The sequence below is a fragment of the Pinus tabuliformis genome, chromosome 4_1 (assembly GCF_031772625.1).
Source record: "Pinus tabuliformis cultivar Carrire ecotype Pingquan chromosome 4_1, CPIR1, whole genome shotgun sequence".
Taxonomy (NCBI): domain Eukaryota; kingdom Viridiplantae; phylum Streptophyta; class Pinopsida; order Pinales; family Pinaceae; genus Pinus; species Pinus tabuliformis.
The window spans coordinates 785,307,860-785,329,006 of record NC_142303.1 but is presented as its reverse complement, the minus strand read 5'-3'; the positions used below and the strand labels follow the sequence as shown (position 1 = coordinate 785,329,006).

The following is a 21,147-nucleotide window of genomic DNA, read 5'->3' as shown; positions in this document are numbered from 1 at the left end:
AAATGTATTTGACACCTAACTAGTAGTCCTAGAGACCTAATACAACTAGGAGTGTAACTCCTTATTATGACTAAAACAACCTTATCTAGACATTTGAAGCATTCTTTGACACTTAAAACTCCATGAAGTCGAATTTGATGAAGCCTCTTACGTGGTCATCTGACTACTGAAGACAAACCCTAGAAATTAGGGAACATGTTTCCTTGTTTTTAGGTTTAGAATCCCTGAAAATGGCACGTGGGACAGAGCCTTTATCTACTCATCCATGACACATTTTACGAAACTGAAGGAGGTTTTTGTAGCCCATGTTGTCTAGAACAAAAACCTCTCCTGGTTTTTAAAAAATTCCTCCAGCTGTTCAGAATCTGTCCTTGAAAAACACGTGTCAAACAGGAAACTGTCCCTTGCTTTGTTCTGGTTGAAAAATAGGTCTTGGGACAGAGGTCATAACTTCTCGTAAAAAATGTATTTGGAAAAACTGAAGGAGGTTTTTGTGAAACAATCTATGCTGAACAAAAACCTCTTTTGGTTTTTTGAAACACTACTCCAGCTTCCCAGAATAAGTCTTTGAAAAACAGGTGTAAAACAGGAGATGAAAAACTGCACCTACAGCAGTTTTGTAGCGCAACGTTGACCACACATTTCTCCCACCTCAGAATGGAATTGAAGAAACTGAAAGAGGTTTTTGTAATTCAACATGTTAGGAAGAAAATCCTCTTTCAGTTTGAAAAATTGAGTTCTCAGCTGCTCTGGAAAGCTTCTAGAAGTTACCTAGTAAAACAATGTTTTCTGCTGAAACAGGCTGCTACAGGGGTTTCGCAGCGCGCTGCGAAAACACTGATTTCGTAGCGCAAGGTTTAGCATGCGTATGTATCTTCATTTCTTGAATTTTCATTTTGATTAGGGCTCAATCTTCTCAATTTATCTTATTACACCTCTGCAGCAACATCCCTTTCAAAATAATCTTCTTTTCCTTTCAAGGTAGATCCTCAAAAAACAAAACTGCGCGCTACGAAACTGCTGAGTTGTTTCAAAAATCATAGTTTCAACCCAAAACTTTGCTATTTGAGAACTTTTCTATTAAAACATTCGTTCAAATGTTTCAAGACCCTCCAAAACTGAATGGAAATGTTTGAAAAGATTATACCAAGCATAACTACCAAAACTTTGAAGCATATCCTTACTTGAAGTGAGATTTCTTTATGGAGATCCTTTTTTTCTTTGAAATTTTGTCAGTGATAACAGTGGCTCCACTTGGGATAGTGTGCCCTTGTGGTACACTAAGAACCTGCAGTTCCAGTGCCTTATCCTCTTATCATGAACAAAAATTTATTTGACAAACATCTTCTTTAAGTTCCTTGGGCCTTCACCTCAAGCTTAAGCTTGATAATCACTGTAGGAGAAAGAAGTCTATATCTACTGAAAAATAAAAATGCTCAGTCACCTTGAGCTTATTTTCACTTTCCTACCTACCTACCCTATCAGCTGCAAGCTCCACTTGTAGCTCAAGCAACATGATATTTCCAATAAAGCCAATCAATTGTCTTCTCTGATATTGGAGGCTCTTGACTGCATTCAACCTCAAAATAACCATGGTAGTGAGATGACCACATCAACTCATAATATACTTGATCTTCATAATGCAAATGAAAATGAAAGACCGGAGTACAAAGCTTGTCCATATATTCACTTATAGGGTCAAAGAATACATGGTTATGTTGATGATCATCATAACATTCTACATCTCTGGACAACTGATTCTCAACCACACCAGATTCTTTAGATATGCTATCCAACTGCCTTTCTAAATGATGCCCACAAACAATGTAATTTTCTTCATTATAAAGATCATTCTTTGATGCAAGCTGCTGCAAGGAATCACAAAAATGAACAACCTTTTCCTCCGCCTGAGGGTCATAGAAAATTTCCTCCAATATTTCTTCTTGCTGTTTGCAATCAATTTCATACTCATAATGATCTGAAGCCTGACAAATCTGCTGCATCTCTACATCAATATCAGAGGATTGAACATGGTTTTCGCAAGTAAACCCCTGCTGATCTTCATGCTGCGTTTCATGAGATATTATACCTTCTTCTTGGTGCTGGAATGCATTGTTATGAAGAGCCTCTAAAATTTCTTCATCCATAAATTCATCGTCATCATAACAATCCTCCAAGTATTGAATAAGACTTGAAGAATGTCTACAACAATCTTTGAGCAACAATAAGGAAGGATGACATAGAACACATCATGGAAATCAGCAAGAGAATATAATGAACCATTTTCCAAACTTTTATACCAAGACCATGCTTTTCCTTCTAAAGTGGTCATAAACATCCTCATGAGACAATCCTTAGGAAAGTGAACCTTAAGACTGCGTACATGTATATGAAACCTAACCAAATGAAGATCAACATTGTCTTTCTTTTCATCTTTGAATATCGGAAGATCCTCTAACCAATCAACCTTTGGCATAGGATTTGGAAAACCAGGGATATGAGACCGATTCATAGGAGCATACCTGGCATTCATTCTTGCAGTGGAACTCATCTTGTAACTTCATCAATCTACTGATCTTCTAGCAGTGGAGTCACCTACCAATTTATTATTCGATGTGTGGAGTCACCAAGGTAGTTTTGCAGCCTCAAAAAGATGTCTGAGCTCCTGCTACCTTCAGAAGTTCAACCATAGATTTCGGGAATGAATAGACTTCAGGCTCCCGGCAGACGCACCAAAATATTATCTCAAAATCAGGCCCTGGAAGGCTGCAGACCAGGAAGACTTCAAGTAACTATTTCAAACCAATCTTTTAGCTAAGGCTTAGCCTCCTCAGCCTGAGAGGGCTCTCTCAAAGGGTTAATGATTTAGATTAAAGATATGAATAGATGGCTAACTCTATGGTTTGTAATTGTATATGTTTATAGGTTGAAAGATGAAGGCTGGCTACCATTGGGCTATGGAGTCAAAGTATGTTTCAATACCACAACAAGATCAGCTTAACATGAAGTCAGGGCATTCAGCATTTGAATATTCAGAACACAACACACATATGGAACCACAGCTCATAAGTGCACACAGGAAGTCAGAGCACAATCAGTGAATTCTGAGTGATTGTACACCTATGCAACTGTAAACAAAACTAAGGAAAGGAAAACACACATTCTGAATATAAGAAATCCTTCATGAATCCTGAGTAGTGAAGCCAAAGCATTCTACCTAGCATGGAAGTCAAGGCATTATAGAGTTCAAGTGTAGAAATAACAATACAAAACAGTGAAACATAGTAAGTTTATCTATGAAAGAAGTCAGAGCATCAGTGATGAATTCTGAGTATCATAAGTAAACACCACTGCAATGTAAGTATTGGAAGATGCCATCATAACAAGAACATACAAGAACTCTTCATGAATCTTGAGTTGTCTAAGTAGAAATCTGCATTAGGTTAAAAATATACACAGTCTGCACATAGAGCAGCAACTGAGCCAAAAAGTCTCCAACCCTTTGCTAATTCGACCTCTTGCTCTATATAAAGCATTTACAATTAGGATTCCATCATCCCTCCTCAAGAGAATTCGAATTTTCCATCAGTGACACCTATTCTAACCATAAAACAAACCATTAAATGTATTTGACACCTAACTAGTAGTCCTAGAGACCTAATACAACTAGGAGTGTAACTCCTTATTATGACTAAAACAACCTTATCTAGACATTTGAAACATTCTTTGACACCTAACACTCCATGAAGTCGAATTTGATGAAGCCTCCCACGTGGTCATCTGACTGCTGAAGACAAACCCTAGAAATTAGGGAACATGTTTCCTTGTTTTTAGGTTTAGAATCCCTGAAAATGGCACGTGGGACAGAGCCTTTATCTCCTCATCCATGACACATTTTACGAAACTGAAGGAGGTTTTTGTATCCCATGTTTTCTAGAACAAAAACCTCTCCTGGTTTTTTAAAACATTCCTCCAACTGTTCCGAATCTGTCCTTGAAAAACACATGTCAAACAGGAAACTGTCCCTTGCTTTGTTCTGGCTGAAAAATAGGTCTTGGGACAGAGGTCATAACTTCTCGTAAAAAATGTATTTGGAAAAACTGAAGGATGTTTTTGTGAAACAATCCATGCTAAACAAAAACCTCTTTTGTTTTTTTGAAACACTACTCCAGCTGCCCAGAATAAGTCTTTGAAAAACAAGTGTAAAACAGGAGATGAAAAACTGCACCTACAACAGTTTTGTAGCGCAACTTTGACCACACATTTCTCCCACCTCAGAATGGAATTGAATAAAATGAAAGAGGTTTTTGTAATTAAACATGTTAGGAAGAAAAGCCTCTTTCAGTTTGCAAAATTGAGTTCTCATCTGCTCGGGAAAGCTTCTGGAAGTTACCTAGTAAAACAATTTTTTCTGCTGAAACAGGCTGCTACAGGGGTTTCGCAGCGCGCTGCGAAAACACTGATTTCGTAGCGCAAGGTTTAGCATGCGTATGTATCTTCATTTCTTGAATTTTCCTTTTGATTAGGGCTCAAACCTTATCAAGTGATCTTATTACACCTCTGCAGCAACATCCCTTTCAAAATAATCTTCTTTTTCTTTCAAGGTAGATCCTCAAAAAACAAAACTGTCACCTTCAGCAGTTTCGTAGCGCGCTACGAAACTGCTGAGTTGTTTCAAAAATCATAGTTTCAACCCAAAACTTTGCTATTTGAGAACTTTTCTATTAAAACATTCTTTCAAATGTTTCAAGACCCTCCAAAACTGAATGGAAATGTTTGAAAAGATTATACCAAGCATAACTACCAAAACTTTGAAGCATATCCTTACTTGAAGTGAGATTTCTTTATGGAGATCCTTTTTTTCTTTGAAATTTTGTCAGTGATAACACATGGAATGCTAATGGAAGTGTGTGGGAACTCGGATTTGTCAGAGGAGAACAACAACGCCAATACAATGGTTGTACTCTCTTCTTGATTTAATATATATGAAACTATCGATTGATTTCCTACATAATGTGTCATCTCACATGTTTATGGCTTAATGATTATTGACTTGTTATTAAGTAGGTTGAATTACAATTTGTCTATATCACGGTTGTTTTTTACTGTTGTTTACTTGTTTCAGGTGTTCGAAGAAGGAAATGAGAGATAGTTGGAGCAAGCAAGCAAGGTCATCACCAAACGAGTTAAGTGTACTAAGAGGTAGGCCCTCTTAATTGGTTATAACCTAAGGAAATCTTCCATAGAATGTCTTGTCAGTGGTTAGACCCGCTATCAGGTTAGAGAAATTGTTTGTGTCCGCACTTAGAATTTTACTTCACCACAGAGAGATGGAGAGAGAGTATGTTTGGGGGTGAGATAGAAAGTCAAAGGAGAGATGAAGAGAAGGGGGAGAAAGAATGAGAGAGGGAGGGAGATAGTCAACAAAGTTGTAGGAGGAAACTTGAGCGAGAGAGTGGGTGAGTGAGTGAGTGACATGGGAGAGAGATAAATGGAGGTGTGAGAGAAAGGAAGAGAGAGAAGACTTGAGAGGGAGGGAGAGAGAGAGATGGAGTTAAAGTGGGAGAGAGAGGGAGTGACAAGGGAGATGGAGAGAGAGGAGACTAGGAGAGAAGAGAGATAGAAGGGGAGATAGAGGGAGAAAAGGGGAAGAGAGAGAGAGGGAGGGAAATATTGATAGATATGGAGAAACAATGTGTATGCTTGCGGGGTGATATAGAGAGATGAAGGAGAGATAGAGGGAGATATAGATATAATAGATGGAAGGGGGAGAGAGGGAAGAAGAGGGATATAGAGAGAAGGAGGGAGAGATAGATAAATATGAAGAGAGAGAGTGTGTGTGTTTCTCTGGGGGAGGGGGGTGAGACAAAGGAGAGATGGAGGGAGATATCGATATAGATGGAGGGGAGAGAGAAAGGGAAGAAAATTGCTTGCACTAGATGCATTGATTTCAGTGTACAAATGTTGATTTCTAATCCTATTTGATTTCTTGCAAATTATATGCATTGATTTATGTGTAGATGTTGATTTCTAATTCTATTTCATTTTTTGCATTATATGCATTCATTTCATTAAAGATGTTAATTTCTAATCTTGTTTGATTGAGCTTGCATTAGATGCATTGATTTCAGTGTAGATATTGATTCCTAATTCTATTTGATTGCTAGCACTAGATGCATTGATTTCGGTGTAGATGTTTATTTCTAATCTTAATTGATTGCTTGCAGCATTATATGCATTGATTTCAATGCAGATATTGATTTCTAATCCTATTTGATTGTTTGCATTAGATGCATTGATTTTAGTGTAGATGTTGATTTCTCATCCTATTTGATTGCTTGCATTAGATGCATTGATTTTAGTGAAGATGTTGATTTCTGATAAATGATGTAACTAGATATATGGTGTACATTAATCTCAAGTTAACTAGTTTAACATTGTATATTGATTTTAGTGTAAGCACAACAAAATTATTGACGACCTGCATTATGACTAAGCTTTTGTAGATAACCCCAAACAAAATAAAATCGAATAAAACTTGTATTTGTAAATTTTATTCCTCATATTTTAAAATTGAATATATAACTTATTTCAACCATATTTGAGTTTTTAAAAATTGAATAAAACCTATTTCCATTGTAAGAAATTGATTGAAATACTTGGATAACTATTTGTAAATTTAGGAAAGTTGATAACATTATATAAAATTATAGAAATGTTGCCATATATTATTTTTTGACATGTTCATTAAATTTCAATACGATCGACTTATATCATGTTATGACTAAGCTCTTGTAGATAATTTCAAAATAAATAATGTTGAATAAAGCCTATTTGTTGTTTACATGACATCTATGACATATTTTAATATTAAAATTGAATTAAACTTACTTCAATCCTATTTGTGTTTTTTAATTGAACCTTGAGATAATAAATTGGTTGAAATACTTAAAAAATTTGTTCATGCAATGGTATATGGGTGAGTGGAAAAATTTTTCACACACACACATATTATTATAATATAGATGCCTTTATAATTCAAACAATTTATTTTTAAAATTGAATTGTAATAACATACATGTTGATTGCACTCAAAGACACTTTCTACAAGCCAATATGAAGCATGATTGGAATTCTTCCATGTTCAATATTAAATTGATACATGATATATTTTAGTTCATTTTAAGTATCAAAGTGATTTGCATCATAACTTAAGATTGTACTTATTTTCTCAGTCCATGAAACTAGAAATCAAAATTGAACATGTATTTTACTAATAAAAGTTATAGTATATAGAAAAATTATTAAATTAACAAAATAATTTTAATAGAGCCATAAACTTAAAAAATTAATGAGCATCCATAACCAAGATTAATACAAATCCATAAACTGAAATAGTGAATACATGTATCAATAAAATATCCATATGAAAATATATCCAAATTACAAATATCACATGAACATTCATAAAATGAAATAATGTCCATGATGTACATCTATAAACTATCCATGTATGAAAATATACAAAGTCTATATCACACATGTGAATGTGCCCTATGAAATGAGCTTGAAAATATATAAACTATGACACTCTAAGTACCACAAAATCTCCTATGTGAGTTCTGTCGCACAAAGTAAGTGTCCATAAGATGGTACTGCAATATACCACATTCAAATTCAAACTAATTAGATCATTATGTGTACAAAATAAACAATATGGAAATAAATGATATTGAACCACATTTTTAATTACATATGCATGGATCTACTAACCTCAATCGAGTCCAAATGCAAGTCAAATAGGATGGGGGTCTAATCACGAATGTGGGTTTAGTGCTCCCCTACTTGTGGCTTGATGATTGGGGCATGCATCGATGGACACACACCACCAGTGCCTCTATAACCAACATCCCACTCATGTCTCCACATAATAGTGAGATCAACAACACTCTGCATATGGGCTTGTGTACACGATCACAAGGACAAATTATAATTAGTCGACAAATTAATTAGCATATGTGTAACTTAAAAAAAATGTTGAAATCTTAGAAATAAAAAAGTTTACCTTAACTTTTGGTCCATGTGGTTGTACATAGTGACTCTCATCCACATTAGCGAACATATAAGGTAGAGGTGGAGGAAAATCCATGGAAACATGTTATAGTCAAGAATGGCCTGGCTAATCAACTTCCCCCTCGGATGACCTCAAAAACCCATCCATGTAGCTAGGATGTGTCTACATGTTATCATGAACCTATTAATATAAATATGCATTCTAACACGAATTAAAATTTTTAATATAAATAGTTATGCATAATTTGACAATAAGAGTCAAAAGTTTCATATATATATGTACATGGTCTATGTCACGCAGGTCGTACACCATCTAAGTCTCACGAATGACATCATGATAGATACATGTATATGTCAAAAGCTTGTGAAAGGATAAACTCACGAGAAATGCATCATCATATAAGGGCACTGGTGGGTCATGAGGCAATGGTGGTGGTATCCTAATCTCTCCATCCAATGCAACAAGCACACTAGTCAATTATGTCCGCATGTTGTCTCCTCTATCTCTGTCGGTAATACCAAGCTTCGAGACGGTAGTGGCAATAATATCAAAGGTGGTGGTACATGCTCAGGGTCCCTATGAGCCCCCTCGCGCTCATAAGTACATCCCAAGCCAAGTCCATAATAATGAGATCCAATATTAGTGTAATCTGACCTCATATGTAACATGAACTCTACATATAAATGCTTGGAAAAATAAATGGTGGCCTGGTCATTATGGGGGAGCTGGCCCCAAGCTCCAATGAATCTATTATACACAAAGGGAGTTGCATTAATATTCCTAAAATATTTAAGTGGAATTGAACCTTTATGTTTATCTAGGAGATCCGAAGGGATGTCGAATAACTCCCCATGAACATCAATGTCCTTAGTGGCCTCTTTCAACACCTCCCAAGCACCTGGGCTTCTAACCTCATGCCTCTTGATCCTCTGTATAAACTGTAATATGTGACTATGTGGGATCGACCTTCGGTATGTCTCGATCAACCTATTGATGTTATCCAGCATCAAATACAATGCAAGATGAGTCGTTGAACTGGCAGGGATCTTCTCTATCTCTGTTGTGATCTGTGTATGACGAGTCATAACATCCTTTAATGTGATATGAGTTGTAGCATCATCCCACAAAGGGTTCGCTGTTGCACTTTGATCCTCAGCTTTGACCTACTAAGGGCCTGTAAATCATAAACATAATTTAACATATATATAATTAAAAAACTATAAGCATAATAACATATACATTAAATTCAAACACATCAGTTGAAGACAATTTCAAGACATAAACACATAAAGTTTAAAGAGGATTTAAAAATGCAGGAGGTGTACTTGAAATGGGCAAAGAAGGTCCACTGGATGTAGCATGGTCATCAACATAGACAGAAACACTACCTCTGACACTCTAACTGGCGTCAGAGGCAGGATCTACAAGGGGAACATGAACTCTCGGTGGGATATGTGATCTATCATGAGCCTGACCATGTATAATAGAACCTCTCACACTGTGATGGCCTGCAGTTGGGACACGTATATGGGATGCCTCAACATAATACATATAATACATATAAACTAATCCAAGAAAAAAATGTTGACAAAAAAACCATTTATAAACTCAAGGAAAATAATCTAACATGAAGTCCTCAACTTTAGAGTCCATTTTTTGTTAATTTATCAACCAAAGTACATTGAGTTTCATGTTAGCAAAATTGAAAAAAGTGATCAAATCTACCTTCACACTTTTTCTTGTTTCTAAATAATGCATTTTATTCATAACACACAAATATGTAAATATATATGTAAAAATTTGAAATAAACCTATTTACAAAACTAATAAAATTTGATGCCAACCAAATACTACAATAGATTTTAATTTATTAATATTTGACTTTGACATTGTTATGCAACCAATTCACAAAATAGAGGAAAGATAGTTCAACGACTTCAAAATCAGTCTCTTCGAGGGGGAAACCTCCTTTACATTACACAAATGAACAATTGTTGGATTCTAAAAATGACAACACCTCCTTTCTATATATAGGATTCTAAGGGGTCACAATATAGTCAAAGCCGACAGAACAATAATAATGTAAGGGCACAACAATAACAATAGTGGGCTTCTATGGGGCACAATAATAACAGTATGGGGACAACATGGGCACAACAATAACAATAAGGGGATACAATGACAATATAACAAGTGAATACACTAGTATTATAGGGACCTAACATGCCCCTCTCCTTCAGAAAAATGTTGTCCTCAATGCTTGAATAGTTCTGGATGCTTCTCTATAAAATTCTCATCCTCCCATGTGGAATCTTCAGTAGGTAAGTTCTTCCACTTGATGAGATACTCTGAAATTAATCAATTTCGTAGTTGTCGAGTTCTTATTTCTATGACTGCTTCAGATTCAAATATGATTTTTCCTTCCTCGTCAAGTTCTGGCAATATTGTTTGAACTGGGAGCTTGTCACCTATAACCTTCTTTAAGCATGATACATGGAAAACTAGGTGCACTCGGGAAGCTGTAGGAAGCTCCAATTTGTATGCCATAGTACCAATAATTTGCAACGCCTTGTACGGGCCATAATACTTTGGTGATAATTTATTATTCTTCTTAGCTTGCTTGAGGGAAATTTGTTTGTATGGTTGTAGCCATAGAAATACCCAGTCACCTACATCAAAACTTATTTTGCTGCGATGTTGATCTACCTGTTGTTTTATTCTATTCTGTGCCAAAGTGAGGTTATCCTTTAAGAATTGGAGAACTTGTTGTTGATGCTCGATGTGATCTTCCACTGCTTGAACCTTAGAATTTCCTCTTAAATATGATGTGATGGATGGTGGATGATATCCATAAAGTACCATAAATGAGGTCATTTTTGTTGCATTATGGAAGGAAGTGTTATACCACCATTCAGCCAGAGGCAACCATTTCACCCATTGTGTATGTTTATCATATACAAAGCAACGAATATATCCTTCCAAACATTTGTTTACTATCTCAGTTTTCCCATTAGATTGAGGATAATAAGATGAACTATGAGCTAATTGAATACCCAGACAAGAAAATAATTTTGTCCAAAAGTTTCCAATGAAAATGGGATCTCTGTCGCTTACAATAATCTTTGGGTTTCCATGTAGCTTTTGAATTGTTTCCATAAATGTAGTAGGAATTGTACTGGCTTTAAAGGGATGAGATAATGCACAAAAGTGTGCATACTTCATAAGTATATCAACTACCACCATGATGACACTCTTTCCTTCGGACTTGGGTAAACTTGTGATAAAATCCATTGAAACCTCCTTCCAACGTTGACTTGGAATGGATAAAGGTTGTAATAGACTCAGGGTCTTAATTGTTTCAACTTTATTTTGTTGGCAAACCAAACATTTTGCCACAAACTTTTGAATATCATATTTAAGGCCATCCCAAAAAAAAATCTTCTTAACTCTGTGGTAAGTTTTTAAAAATCCTAAGTGCCCTCCTAAGAGAGAGGTGTGCAATTCCATAAGAATTTTTTGTTTGAGTTGGGAACTCTTATAGAGGTATAAACGATCTTTGTACCATAACAAATCATTTTTCAGCTAAATGTAGCAATGTACTGGGGTCTTGTTGCAACTTTTGAATGAGAGCCCACACTTCTTCATCATTCTTCCATTCAACTCTTGCTTTGTTTATCCAATCTGGTTGAATAATAGAAATGGCGCCTTCCACATCCTCACCCTTTCTTGAGAGTGCATCTGCAACAACATTTTGTTTCCCTTTCTTGTAGATGATTTCAAAGTCATAACCCAACATCTTTGTGACCCACTTTTGCTACTCTTCTGAAGATAATCTTTGTTCTAAAAAGTATTTAAGACTATCATGATCTGTTTTTACCTTGAAGTGTCTTCCCATTAGGTAAGGTCGCCATTTCTTAAATGCATGTAGTATTGCCAGCCTTTCCTTCTCATAAATAGATTTACGTAAATACTTTCCTTTGATTGGACGACTTTCGAAAGCAATGGGTCTTTCTTCTTGCATTAAAACAACACCAGTTCCATTTCCTGAGGCATCACATTCCACAATAAAGGTTTTTGTGAAGTCTGGCGTAGCTAAGGCGGTGTTTGGCACATTGCCTCTTTAAGATGGTCAAAGTCTTTCGTTGCTTCTGGAGTCGAAGAAAATGCATCTTTCTTAAGTAATGTTGTTAGAAGTGTTTTTATTCTCCCATAATTCTTAACAAACTTGCAATAATACCCGGCCAACCCGAGAAATCCTCACAGATGCTTTATGGATATGGGGATTTTCCATTCTTTAATGGATTTAATTTTTTTAAGGTCTAGCTTAACACCTTCATGAGATACAATGTGACCCAAATATTCCACCTCTTGTACTCCAAAGAAACATTTGGAGGTTTTTGCATATAATTGTTTCTCCTTCAATAGTTTGAGCACTCTATCAACATGTTGAACATGATCCTTCCAAGACTTGCTGTAGATTAGCATATCATCAAAAAATACTAACACAAATTTTCTAAAGAAGGGTTTGAAAATGGAATTCATCAAACCTTGAAATGTAGAAGGTGCATTGGTAAGGCCAAAAGGCATGACCAAAAATTCATAATGACCCTCATGAGTTCTAAATTTTGTTTTTGGAATGTCTTCAATCTTCATTATGATTTTATGATATCCTGAACGAAGGTCCAACTTGGTGAAGTAAATTGCTCCATGCAATTCATCCAATAATTCATCAATGACAGGAATGGGAAATTTATCTTTAATAGTGAGCTTTTTGAACTCCCTATAATTCGGACACATGCGCCATGATCCATCTTTCTTGTGCACAAATACTACTGGAGCAGAGAAAGAACTTTGACTAGGTTGAATTATACCAACATCTAGCATTTCTGCAACCATACGTTCAATTTCACTCTTTTGGGAATAGGGATATCTGTAAGGCCTAATGTTTGGAGGAACACTTCTTGGAATCAAATGAATAGCATGGTCATGATCACGAATAGGTGGGAGGCCTTTGGGAGTCTCAAATACCTTGGAATGGTTGTCCAAGACTTTTTGGAGATATGGAGAAATAGATGATTTCAGCGTGGGAACCTCTAGCGAACATAATTGTGCAATTACGTCGTGTTGTTATTTCTTTAGAAGCTTTGTCATGCCATTAGGGCTGATTTTCTTTTCTGGTTTCCCTGCAATACCCCTTAATTCAACTTCCTTTCCTTCTGAAAAAAAAAAAAAGAAAAAAAAGTTCTTGAAAATTAAGAGCTATCGTACCCAAAGATTGTAGTCATTGGACTCCTTGTACAACATCAGCACCACTCATTGGAATGGAAAGCATTTGACTATTAAAAACATATTCTCCCATGGATAGCTTGATATTATGGCACTTTCCAGAGCAATTTACGGTTCTTCCATTTGCAACTATCACTTGACATTATGGTGTTGGATATAGGAAGCAATTCCCCTTCCTTTCTCTCTCCCTTCTCACTAGTGCTAATTGCCTCTTGGGTCTAATTTTCTCTCCTTGTGGACCCCACTCTCCATTAACGCTGTAATTTTCCTTTTTCCTCCTATGTCCCAATTGTCAGAAATGTCTCCCTTTTTCCAGAAAGTGTATAGACTAATCAAAATTGGGGATATTACAACTATATAGTTTAGGCTTCTGTGATCCATATCAAGTTTATAAAGGATTTTTCGGCGAAGATCACATGAGACATCATTTGTCGACGCGTTTCGAACCAACCAGTGTGGTTCATCGTCAGGACAAGTTGAAGAAACAGATCCAGCTTAACAGGTTAAATAGACAGAGTAAAGCCTCCAAAGGCTAAAAAGATAACGGCTACTTTTGACTAGGTCCAGGGATCAAAACTAAACAAGTTAACCTGGGGGGCCTAGTCCATTAAATATAAAAAAAAAATATTAATAAATAATTTAAATATTAAAAATAATTAAACAGTGATGTTCGATTAGTACCTAAAAATAATTCTTAATAATAGTTAGTTAAAGATAAATAATAATAAAATTATATCTAGGAAAAAAATAAATAAATAAATAAATAATAAAAATAAATAAATTAATCTAGAGAGGGACCAGTCCTCTTAAAAATGATAATAGTTAAATACCAATATTAATAAATAATTAAAATTTTAATAAATAATTAAATTTTAACAAAGCAATTAGGTCCCCTAAGTAACTAAAATAATTTAGAATTAAAATTCCAATTAATTATTAAATATATTAAAAATTATATAAAGTTATATTAAAATTAAAATATAATTCAAAATATGTTTAAAATTATATTTATATTAAAATTGTATTTTAGTAATTAAAGTTATATTATCCTAATAATAATAAAATTTATAAGTTAAAATAATAATAATAATAATAAGTAGTTAAAAAAAATAAAATAATAATAATAATAATAAAATTTTATAAGTTAAAAAAATAAAAATAAAATAATAATAATAATTCAGAATAATAATAGATAAAGAAAAAAAAAAAGACTAGGACGAGAGTGGTGGGACCCAACACCGACTAATTTTCCAGCCATCATCTTTATTGAGATTACTCGGTCTCTTTTCAATCTCAAGCACCTCCCTAAATTTCCGATGATGGAAGTGCGAAACCTTAACAATAACACTAGCTTCCTCAATACAAACATAATGATTGGTTTTCTTGGCGTAGCTAAAGCGAAAGACCCTAAATATATGAAAGGTGTATACCTTTCATATCTAAGATATATAATCCCACAATAATTTCTCAATATCATAAAACTTTTTATATGCTTTGTTTCCTCTAAACTTTAAGAGGACCAGGTTCTGAAATTATAGCATTAGTAACCTGGAAAATCTGAAAACATGGCATTCAAGTGACTTAGCAACTAAATTAGTCTGCGGTATTATATGTTTCATCTACTGTTAATGTCAGGATTTTTATTTTTTTTATTATTAAATAGAACTATATTGGAGCTGCCTTCCATTGCCACATATGGTCCCTTTTCTATGCCGCGACGCAACCTATTCCAGGGCTGATTCATTGGACGTGGCTTATGAATATGATTGAGAGAGCGAGGCCACCATTTGGACCTGCTTTCAATTGCCACGAATGATCACTTTTCCAAGGTAACGCCACGACGGTCAGACCATGCAGGTTTGCCTAGCATTGCTTCTATTTATTTTCTTCTGAATACTCGACGAGCTAATGTGGTAGAATGTCTGTGTCCAAAATGGTGAAAAAGCGAGACTTGTACGTTGCAAAATATCCAACAGGTTTGGATGACATGCTCAAACATTTTGAAGATACAGTGCTGTTGCAGCAACTGGGGCAGAGCAGGGAACCTCGGGTCTTGGGGATCGTGGGGTTAGGTGGCGCAGGAAAAACAACGTTGGCAAAAGAGTTCTTCAATCGCAAGAATTCAGGTTATGAAACATCCTGCTTCTTATTTGACGTGAGAGATCATGCTGCCAAAGGTTCTTTAAATGTGTTGCAGAGAAAGCTTCTTAATAGCTTGACTGGATTGGATCAACCAGTAGACAGCGTTGATGAAGGTAAAGGGATGCTCATAGACCCTCTCAAATCTTCCAACGCCTTGGTAATCTTGGATGACGTTGACGATGTGAATCAGGTTGATGCACTTCTGCCTCTTCAAATTCATGATCTCCGCCCAGGTACCTTAATATTGATTACATCTAGAGATAAGCATGTTCTCAGAAGCTCAACAGTTGAAAAAACATCAATTTATAGGCTAACTGGACTGAACCCACAACACTCCCGGGAGCTTTTCTGCGCTTTTCTGCTCCCATGCCTTCGGCCAACCCTATCCGCTCCCAGGATTTGGACATCTGGTGGATAGCTTCTTAGAAGCGTGGAATGGATTGAGCTTCTTCCAACCGTGTAATGGATTGCCCATATCTTTGAAAGTATATGGGGCCCTTCTTTATGGAAGAGACATATCTGACTGGGAAGACGAAATTGGGAGTCTTCAACATACACTTCCCAATGAGATAAAGCAAACATTTATGAGAAGTTATAACTCACTCACTGCAGAGGAAAAAGAAATATTCTTAGACATTGCATATTTTTTCATTGGACAAAACAGAGATACGGCCATTAGAATATGGGATGGATCAGGCTGGAAAGGAAGGCTGGGGCTTCAAAATCTAGAGGATAAGAGTCTTGTAGAAGTGGACAGTCTAAATAACATACGTATGCATAACCAGGTTAGGGACATGGGGAGAAATATTGCTGAGGATTCAAGGTTGCCGCGTCGGCTTTGGCGTTGGACAGAGAAAGTAATCGACGATTTCTCGTCGCTATCATCTGTAAGTGCTCAATCATCCATTCCTTTTGCAGATTATTCAATACAAATCTGGGTTCAGTTTTTTTTTTTTTTTCTTCATTTTGAGAAATAAAAATTTGGGTTCAATTTTTTACTTCTTTTTCCATTTTTGCAAGCCGCAATAGTTAATAAATACTGCATATCGTTTCTCAGAATGGACAGATAAGAACGGTGCGAGGAGTTAGGATGGTTCTTGATGAATATTATGACGATGAATTATATGGCGCTACTGTTATGAGGAGGTTGCAACTTCTTGATAGTGAAGGTGTTGTTATGAGGAGGTTGCAACTTTTTGATACTGAAGGTGTTCTCTTGGATGGCGTTTTAAAGAGGGTGGAATTCCCAAATCTCTTATGGCTCCGCTGGAATAAGTGTCCCAGCTCTTCCTTGCCTTCTTCAATTCCAATGAAAAATTTAAGGGTTCTTCAAGTGTCCGGTAGCGAATTAAAAACACTATGGCAAGAATTTGATACTGAAGGTGTTCTCTTGGATGGCGTTTTAAAGAGGGTGGAATTCCCAAATCTCTTATGGCTCCGCTGGAATAAGTGTCCCAGCTCTTCCTTGCCTTCTTCAATTCCAATGAAAAATTTAAGGGTTCTTCAAGTGTCCGGTAGCGAATTAAAAACACTATGGCAAGACGAATCACAGGTAAATAGGAATTTGCTGCCGCGTGATTACTTGTTATTGATGTTCATGGTACACCACTAGATATTGAATGAATCCAACAGTTTTCACACATACATATGGATATTTTTGTTTATGATTAGGAAGATTATTTGTTTATGATTAGGAAGATTAGCAGGACAAGGATTTAGAAAAAATAAATCATTTACATTTACAATAAATTGTCATATCATTTTCACGGTATTATAAAACATCTTTATCTATAAAATATTTTCTTGAAGCAAGCATTTTGCAGGCAGGGACCTTCATAATATATATAATCTCTTCTAAAGTAAACATTTTGCAGGCACCTTTGCAGCTGCAGGAGTTAGAGATTTCTGCACCCCTGTTGAATATTCCGAAGTCCATAGGGCATCTGAAGGATCTTGAACGGATTGTGGTGGATGGCGGAGGGCAGATGACAAAATTGCCTGAAGAAATCTCCCATCTCCAGTCACTGAAGGCCTTGGTGTTGAGTAACTGCTCAGAAATATTTTCATTACCAGACTGCTTTGGTCATTTATCAAACCTCCAGCATATGGAGCTGCGTTACTTCAAGAAATTGAAGAGGATTCCAAATTCGTTGGGAAATTTAACTAAGCTTACATATCTTGATTTGTGTGGTTGCAACCGATTAACTATCAGCAGCGAAACGTTGGGAAAAATAAACACGCTTGAGTACATAAATCTTTACCAATGTGAAAAAATTAGGATATTGCCTCAGCAAGTCCTACATCAAAGGTCCCTAGTAACACTACGGTTGGAGGGCACGGACTTGAAAGAATTGCCAAGTGCAATTGGAGAACTACACAATTTGGAAGTTCTGGGAGTAGGAAGCCCTTCGCTGGACAGGTTGCCGTATTCGTTGGGCAACTTAAAAAACTTAAAGGATTTTCGTATATGGTACTGCAAGGAATTGAAATGTTTGCCGGCCTCTCTTGGACGGTTGAGTGAATTGACTAAGTTGGAAGTATTTGGATGTCCCTTACGCGGATTTATGTTTGAAAAGGATATTGAAGGAAAGACATGGCCCCGGCTCCAGGAGTTATCACTGGTAGACACAAAAATATCTGAAGTACCCTTCACCGAAGGGGTTTGCCCCAACCTCGAAAAGCTTCACATCTCAGAGTGCGGTGATCTTGTAAAGGTTGGAACACTACCAAATACACTTACCGAATTGGAATTTATTTGGTGTTCTGATTTGAGGAAAATAAAGGGCCTTTGGGGTCTTGCAAAACTTAGAAGGCTAGTTGTTGATGGGTGCCCAAAAGTAGAGACTCTGCCAAGCATGGAAACATTTATATCTTTGGAGAAATTGTGGATATCTAAATGTGTGAAGCAAAGGAGCATACGAGGGTTGGCGCAATTAACAAAGCTCATATCGTTCTATGTTTATGACTGCGATGAGTTAGAAGAGTTGGAAGGCGTTGAACACTGTATGTTGTTAAAAGAGCTTTACATATCAGGTTGTCCCAAACTGCGATGGGGGGAAGGAATATTTGAACAGGTGTGCCAACAAGTGCGGGAGCTCAAGATTTCTTAGCTGGACATGATATGCAAAGCAAATTGAAAAACGGTTTCGCAACGAAATTAGTGTGATTTTCAATTAAATTACAACCCTGGTTGGCTATTTTGATCACAAGATGTTACTCCATGCTTTACATATCAGGTTGTCCCAAACTGCGATGGGGGGAAGGAATATTTGAACAGGTGTGCCAACAAGTGCGGGAGCTCAAGATTTCTGAGCTGGACATGATATGCAAAGCAAATTGAAAAACGGTTTCGCAACGAAATTAGTGTGATTTTCAATTAAATTACAACCCTGGTTGGCTATTTTGATCACAAGATGTTACTCCATGTAGATATGGTTTGGTTTGTTTGGTTACGGACTTTGGAAGAATTTGCTTTATTAATATTAAAAAGCTCTTGTCAATATAGAGAATCTTATATACTTCCTTAGAGAAACTCTCCTTATGTACAAGTTGTTCTACTTTTCTTAGTTCTTTTCATTTTAATAGCAATGGCTGAGTTCCTTATATGACTGTGCTCATGCTTAGCTTGTGCGCTTGCCTCCTGGTTTGTTTGTATCATTCATAGCTAATGGATGATATGCTGAGAGTATTTATTTTATTTGTTCTTTTCAATGAGATGGATCATGACTATGTGCTTTCTCTCTTAATCAAGATTAAGCATAAGAAAAACTTGGTTTCAGACTCTAAATTGGGCATATATCTATTACAGACTCTGAGGGTATTTATTTTATTTGTTATTTTCAATGAAAATGAGTTGAAAATGAACCCTGCTGTATTTTAAATATTACAAAATACAAAATAGTTGAGGATGAAATTTCAGGCCATTCAATGAAAATGAGTTGAAGATGTATTCTTTTGTATTTTAAGTATTACAAAGTACAAACTAGTTGATATCTTGATTAATATCAGTTTCCGGAAATCTTGAAATCATATTACAAAACGCAAAGTTGCAAACTAATTGGATAACTCGATCAGTATCAGTTTCTGATACCTCGATGAGTTATCAGTTTCCGGAAATCCTGAAAATCTTGAAATCATATTACAAAACGCAAAGTTACAAACTAATTGGATACCTGAATATCTTGAAATCATGTTACAAAATGCGAAGTTACAAACTAATTGGATACCTGAAAATCTTGAAATCATATTACAAAATGCAAAGTTACAAACTAATTCGATACCTCAATCAGTACCAGTTTCATTTTCAAAATACAATGAAAATACAAACTTACAAAGTAGTTGGATACGTCAATCAGTCAATTTCAGAATCTCGAGGTTCATTTGTTCCAATTAGTTGCATTTATTGTAGTTAATAGAGTTCTGGGTTCTGAAAATTACAAAATACAAACTACTGTGCATACCTTGAAAATCTTGAAGTTCATGTTACAAACTATAAACTTACAAACTAAATTTGGATGCCACCACATTTATTGTAGTTAATAGAGTTCTGACTTCTAAAAATTACAAAATACAAACTACTTGGACTTTGCACACCTTAAAAATCTTGAAGTTCATGTTACAAAATATAAACTTACAAACTAAATTTGGATGCCACCGCAATCAATAGGCAGTTTCTGAATTTTGGAGATCGTATTACAAAATCTTGGAGATCATGTTACAAAATATGAACTTACAAACGAAATGATTTTGGATACCACCTCAATCAATGTCAATGTCAGTTTAACTAAATGAATTTGGATACCACCTCAGTTTAACTAAATGAATTTGGATACCACCTCAATGTCAGTTTAACTAAATGATTTTGGATACCACCTCAATCAATGTCAGTTTCTTACAAACTAAATGGATTTTGGATAAGTTTCCAGTTTAACTATATCAATGTCAGTTTCTTAAATGGATTTTGGATTAGTTTCCAGTTTAACTAAATGATTTTGGATACCACCTCAATCAATGTCAGCTTCTTACAAACCAAATGGATTTTGGATAATATTTTGGATAACACCTCAATCAATGTCAGTTTCTTACAAACTAAATGGATTTTGGATAAGTTTCCAGTTTAACTAAATTATTTTGGATACCACCTCAATCAATGTCAGCTTCTTACAAACTAAATGGATTTTGGCTTCTTACAAACTAAATGGATTTTGGATAATATTTTGGATACCACCTCAATCAATGTCAGTTTCTTACAAACTAAATGGATTTTGGATAAGTTTCCAGTTTTCTGGAAATCTTGAAAATCATATCACACAATACAAACTTACAATTTCAAATGGGTTTTGGATACCACCTCAATCAATGTCAGATTCAGTTTCTGTAAATCTTGAAAATCATATTAAACAATACAAACTTAAAATCATATTACACAATAATATCATATTACCAGGATAATATCATTTAATTTTATTGACCTTTGAGGTCAGCCTCACCTAAAATTTAGTGGAGTGGTGATTAAAGTGAATTCATTTATCCTTATTTTTAAAAAGTTTTGAGTGGTTAGTCTATAGCATCTATCAATATTATTGTTATTCAAGTAATTTAAAAGATGCGCAGTTTTAAATTTCATTGTTACTGTTTTCACTATG

At 35.5% G+C, this 21,147-nt stretch overlaps 1 protein-coding gene across 1 annotated transcript; it reads left to right on the top strand.

The window, feature by feature from the left end:
- The first annotated feature begins 15,278 nt into the window (after nucleotides 1-15,278).
- Nucleotides 15,279-18,612, top strand: LOC149178531 (disease resistance protein Roq1-like). Its single transcript, XM_089422130.1, has 4 exons — nucleotides 15,279-15,735; nucleotides 15,989-16,389; nucleotides 16,560-17,054; nucleotides 17,377-18,612. Exons 1-4 carry the CDS (start codon nucleotides 15,279-15,281, stop codon nucleotides 18,610-18,612), a joined length of 2,589 nt encoding a protein of 862 aa, XP_089278256.1.
- The last annotated feature ends 2,535 nt before the right edge of the window (nucleotides 18,613-21,147 follow it).

Coding starts and splice junctions, on each gene's coding strand:
- LOC149178531 (XM_089422130.1), top strand. CDS start 15,279: ATGTCTGTGTCCAAAATGGTGAAAAAGCGAGACTTGTACGTTGCAAAA. Junction 16,390..16,559: donor ATTTCTCGTCGCTATCATCT/GTAAGTGCTCAA, acceptor ATCGTTTCTCAG/AATGGACAGATAAGAACGGT. Junction 17,055..17,376: donor TATGGCAAGACGAATCACAG/GTAAATAGGAAT, acceptor AACATTTTGCAG/GCACCTTTGCAGCTGCAGGA.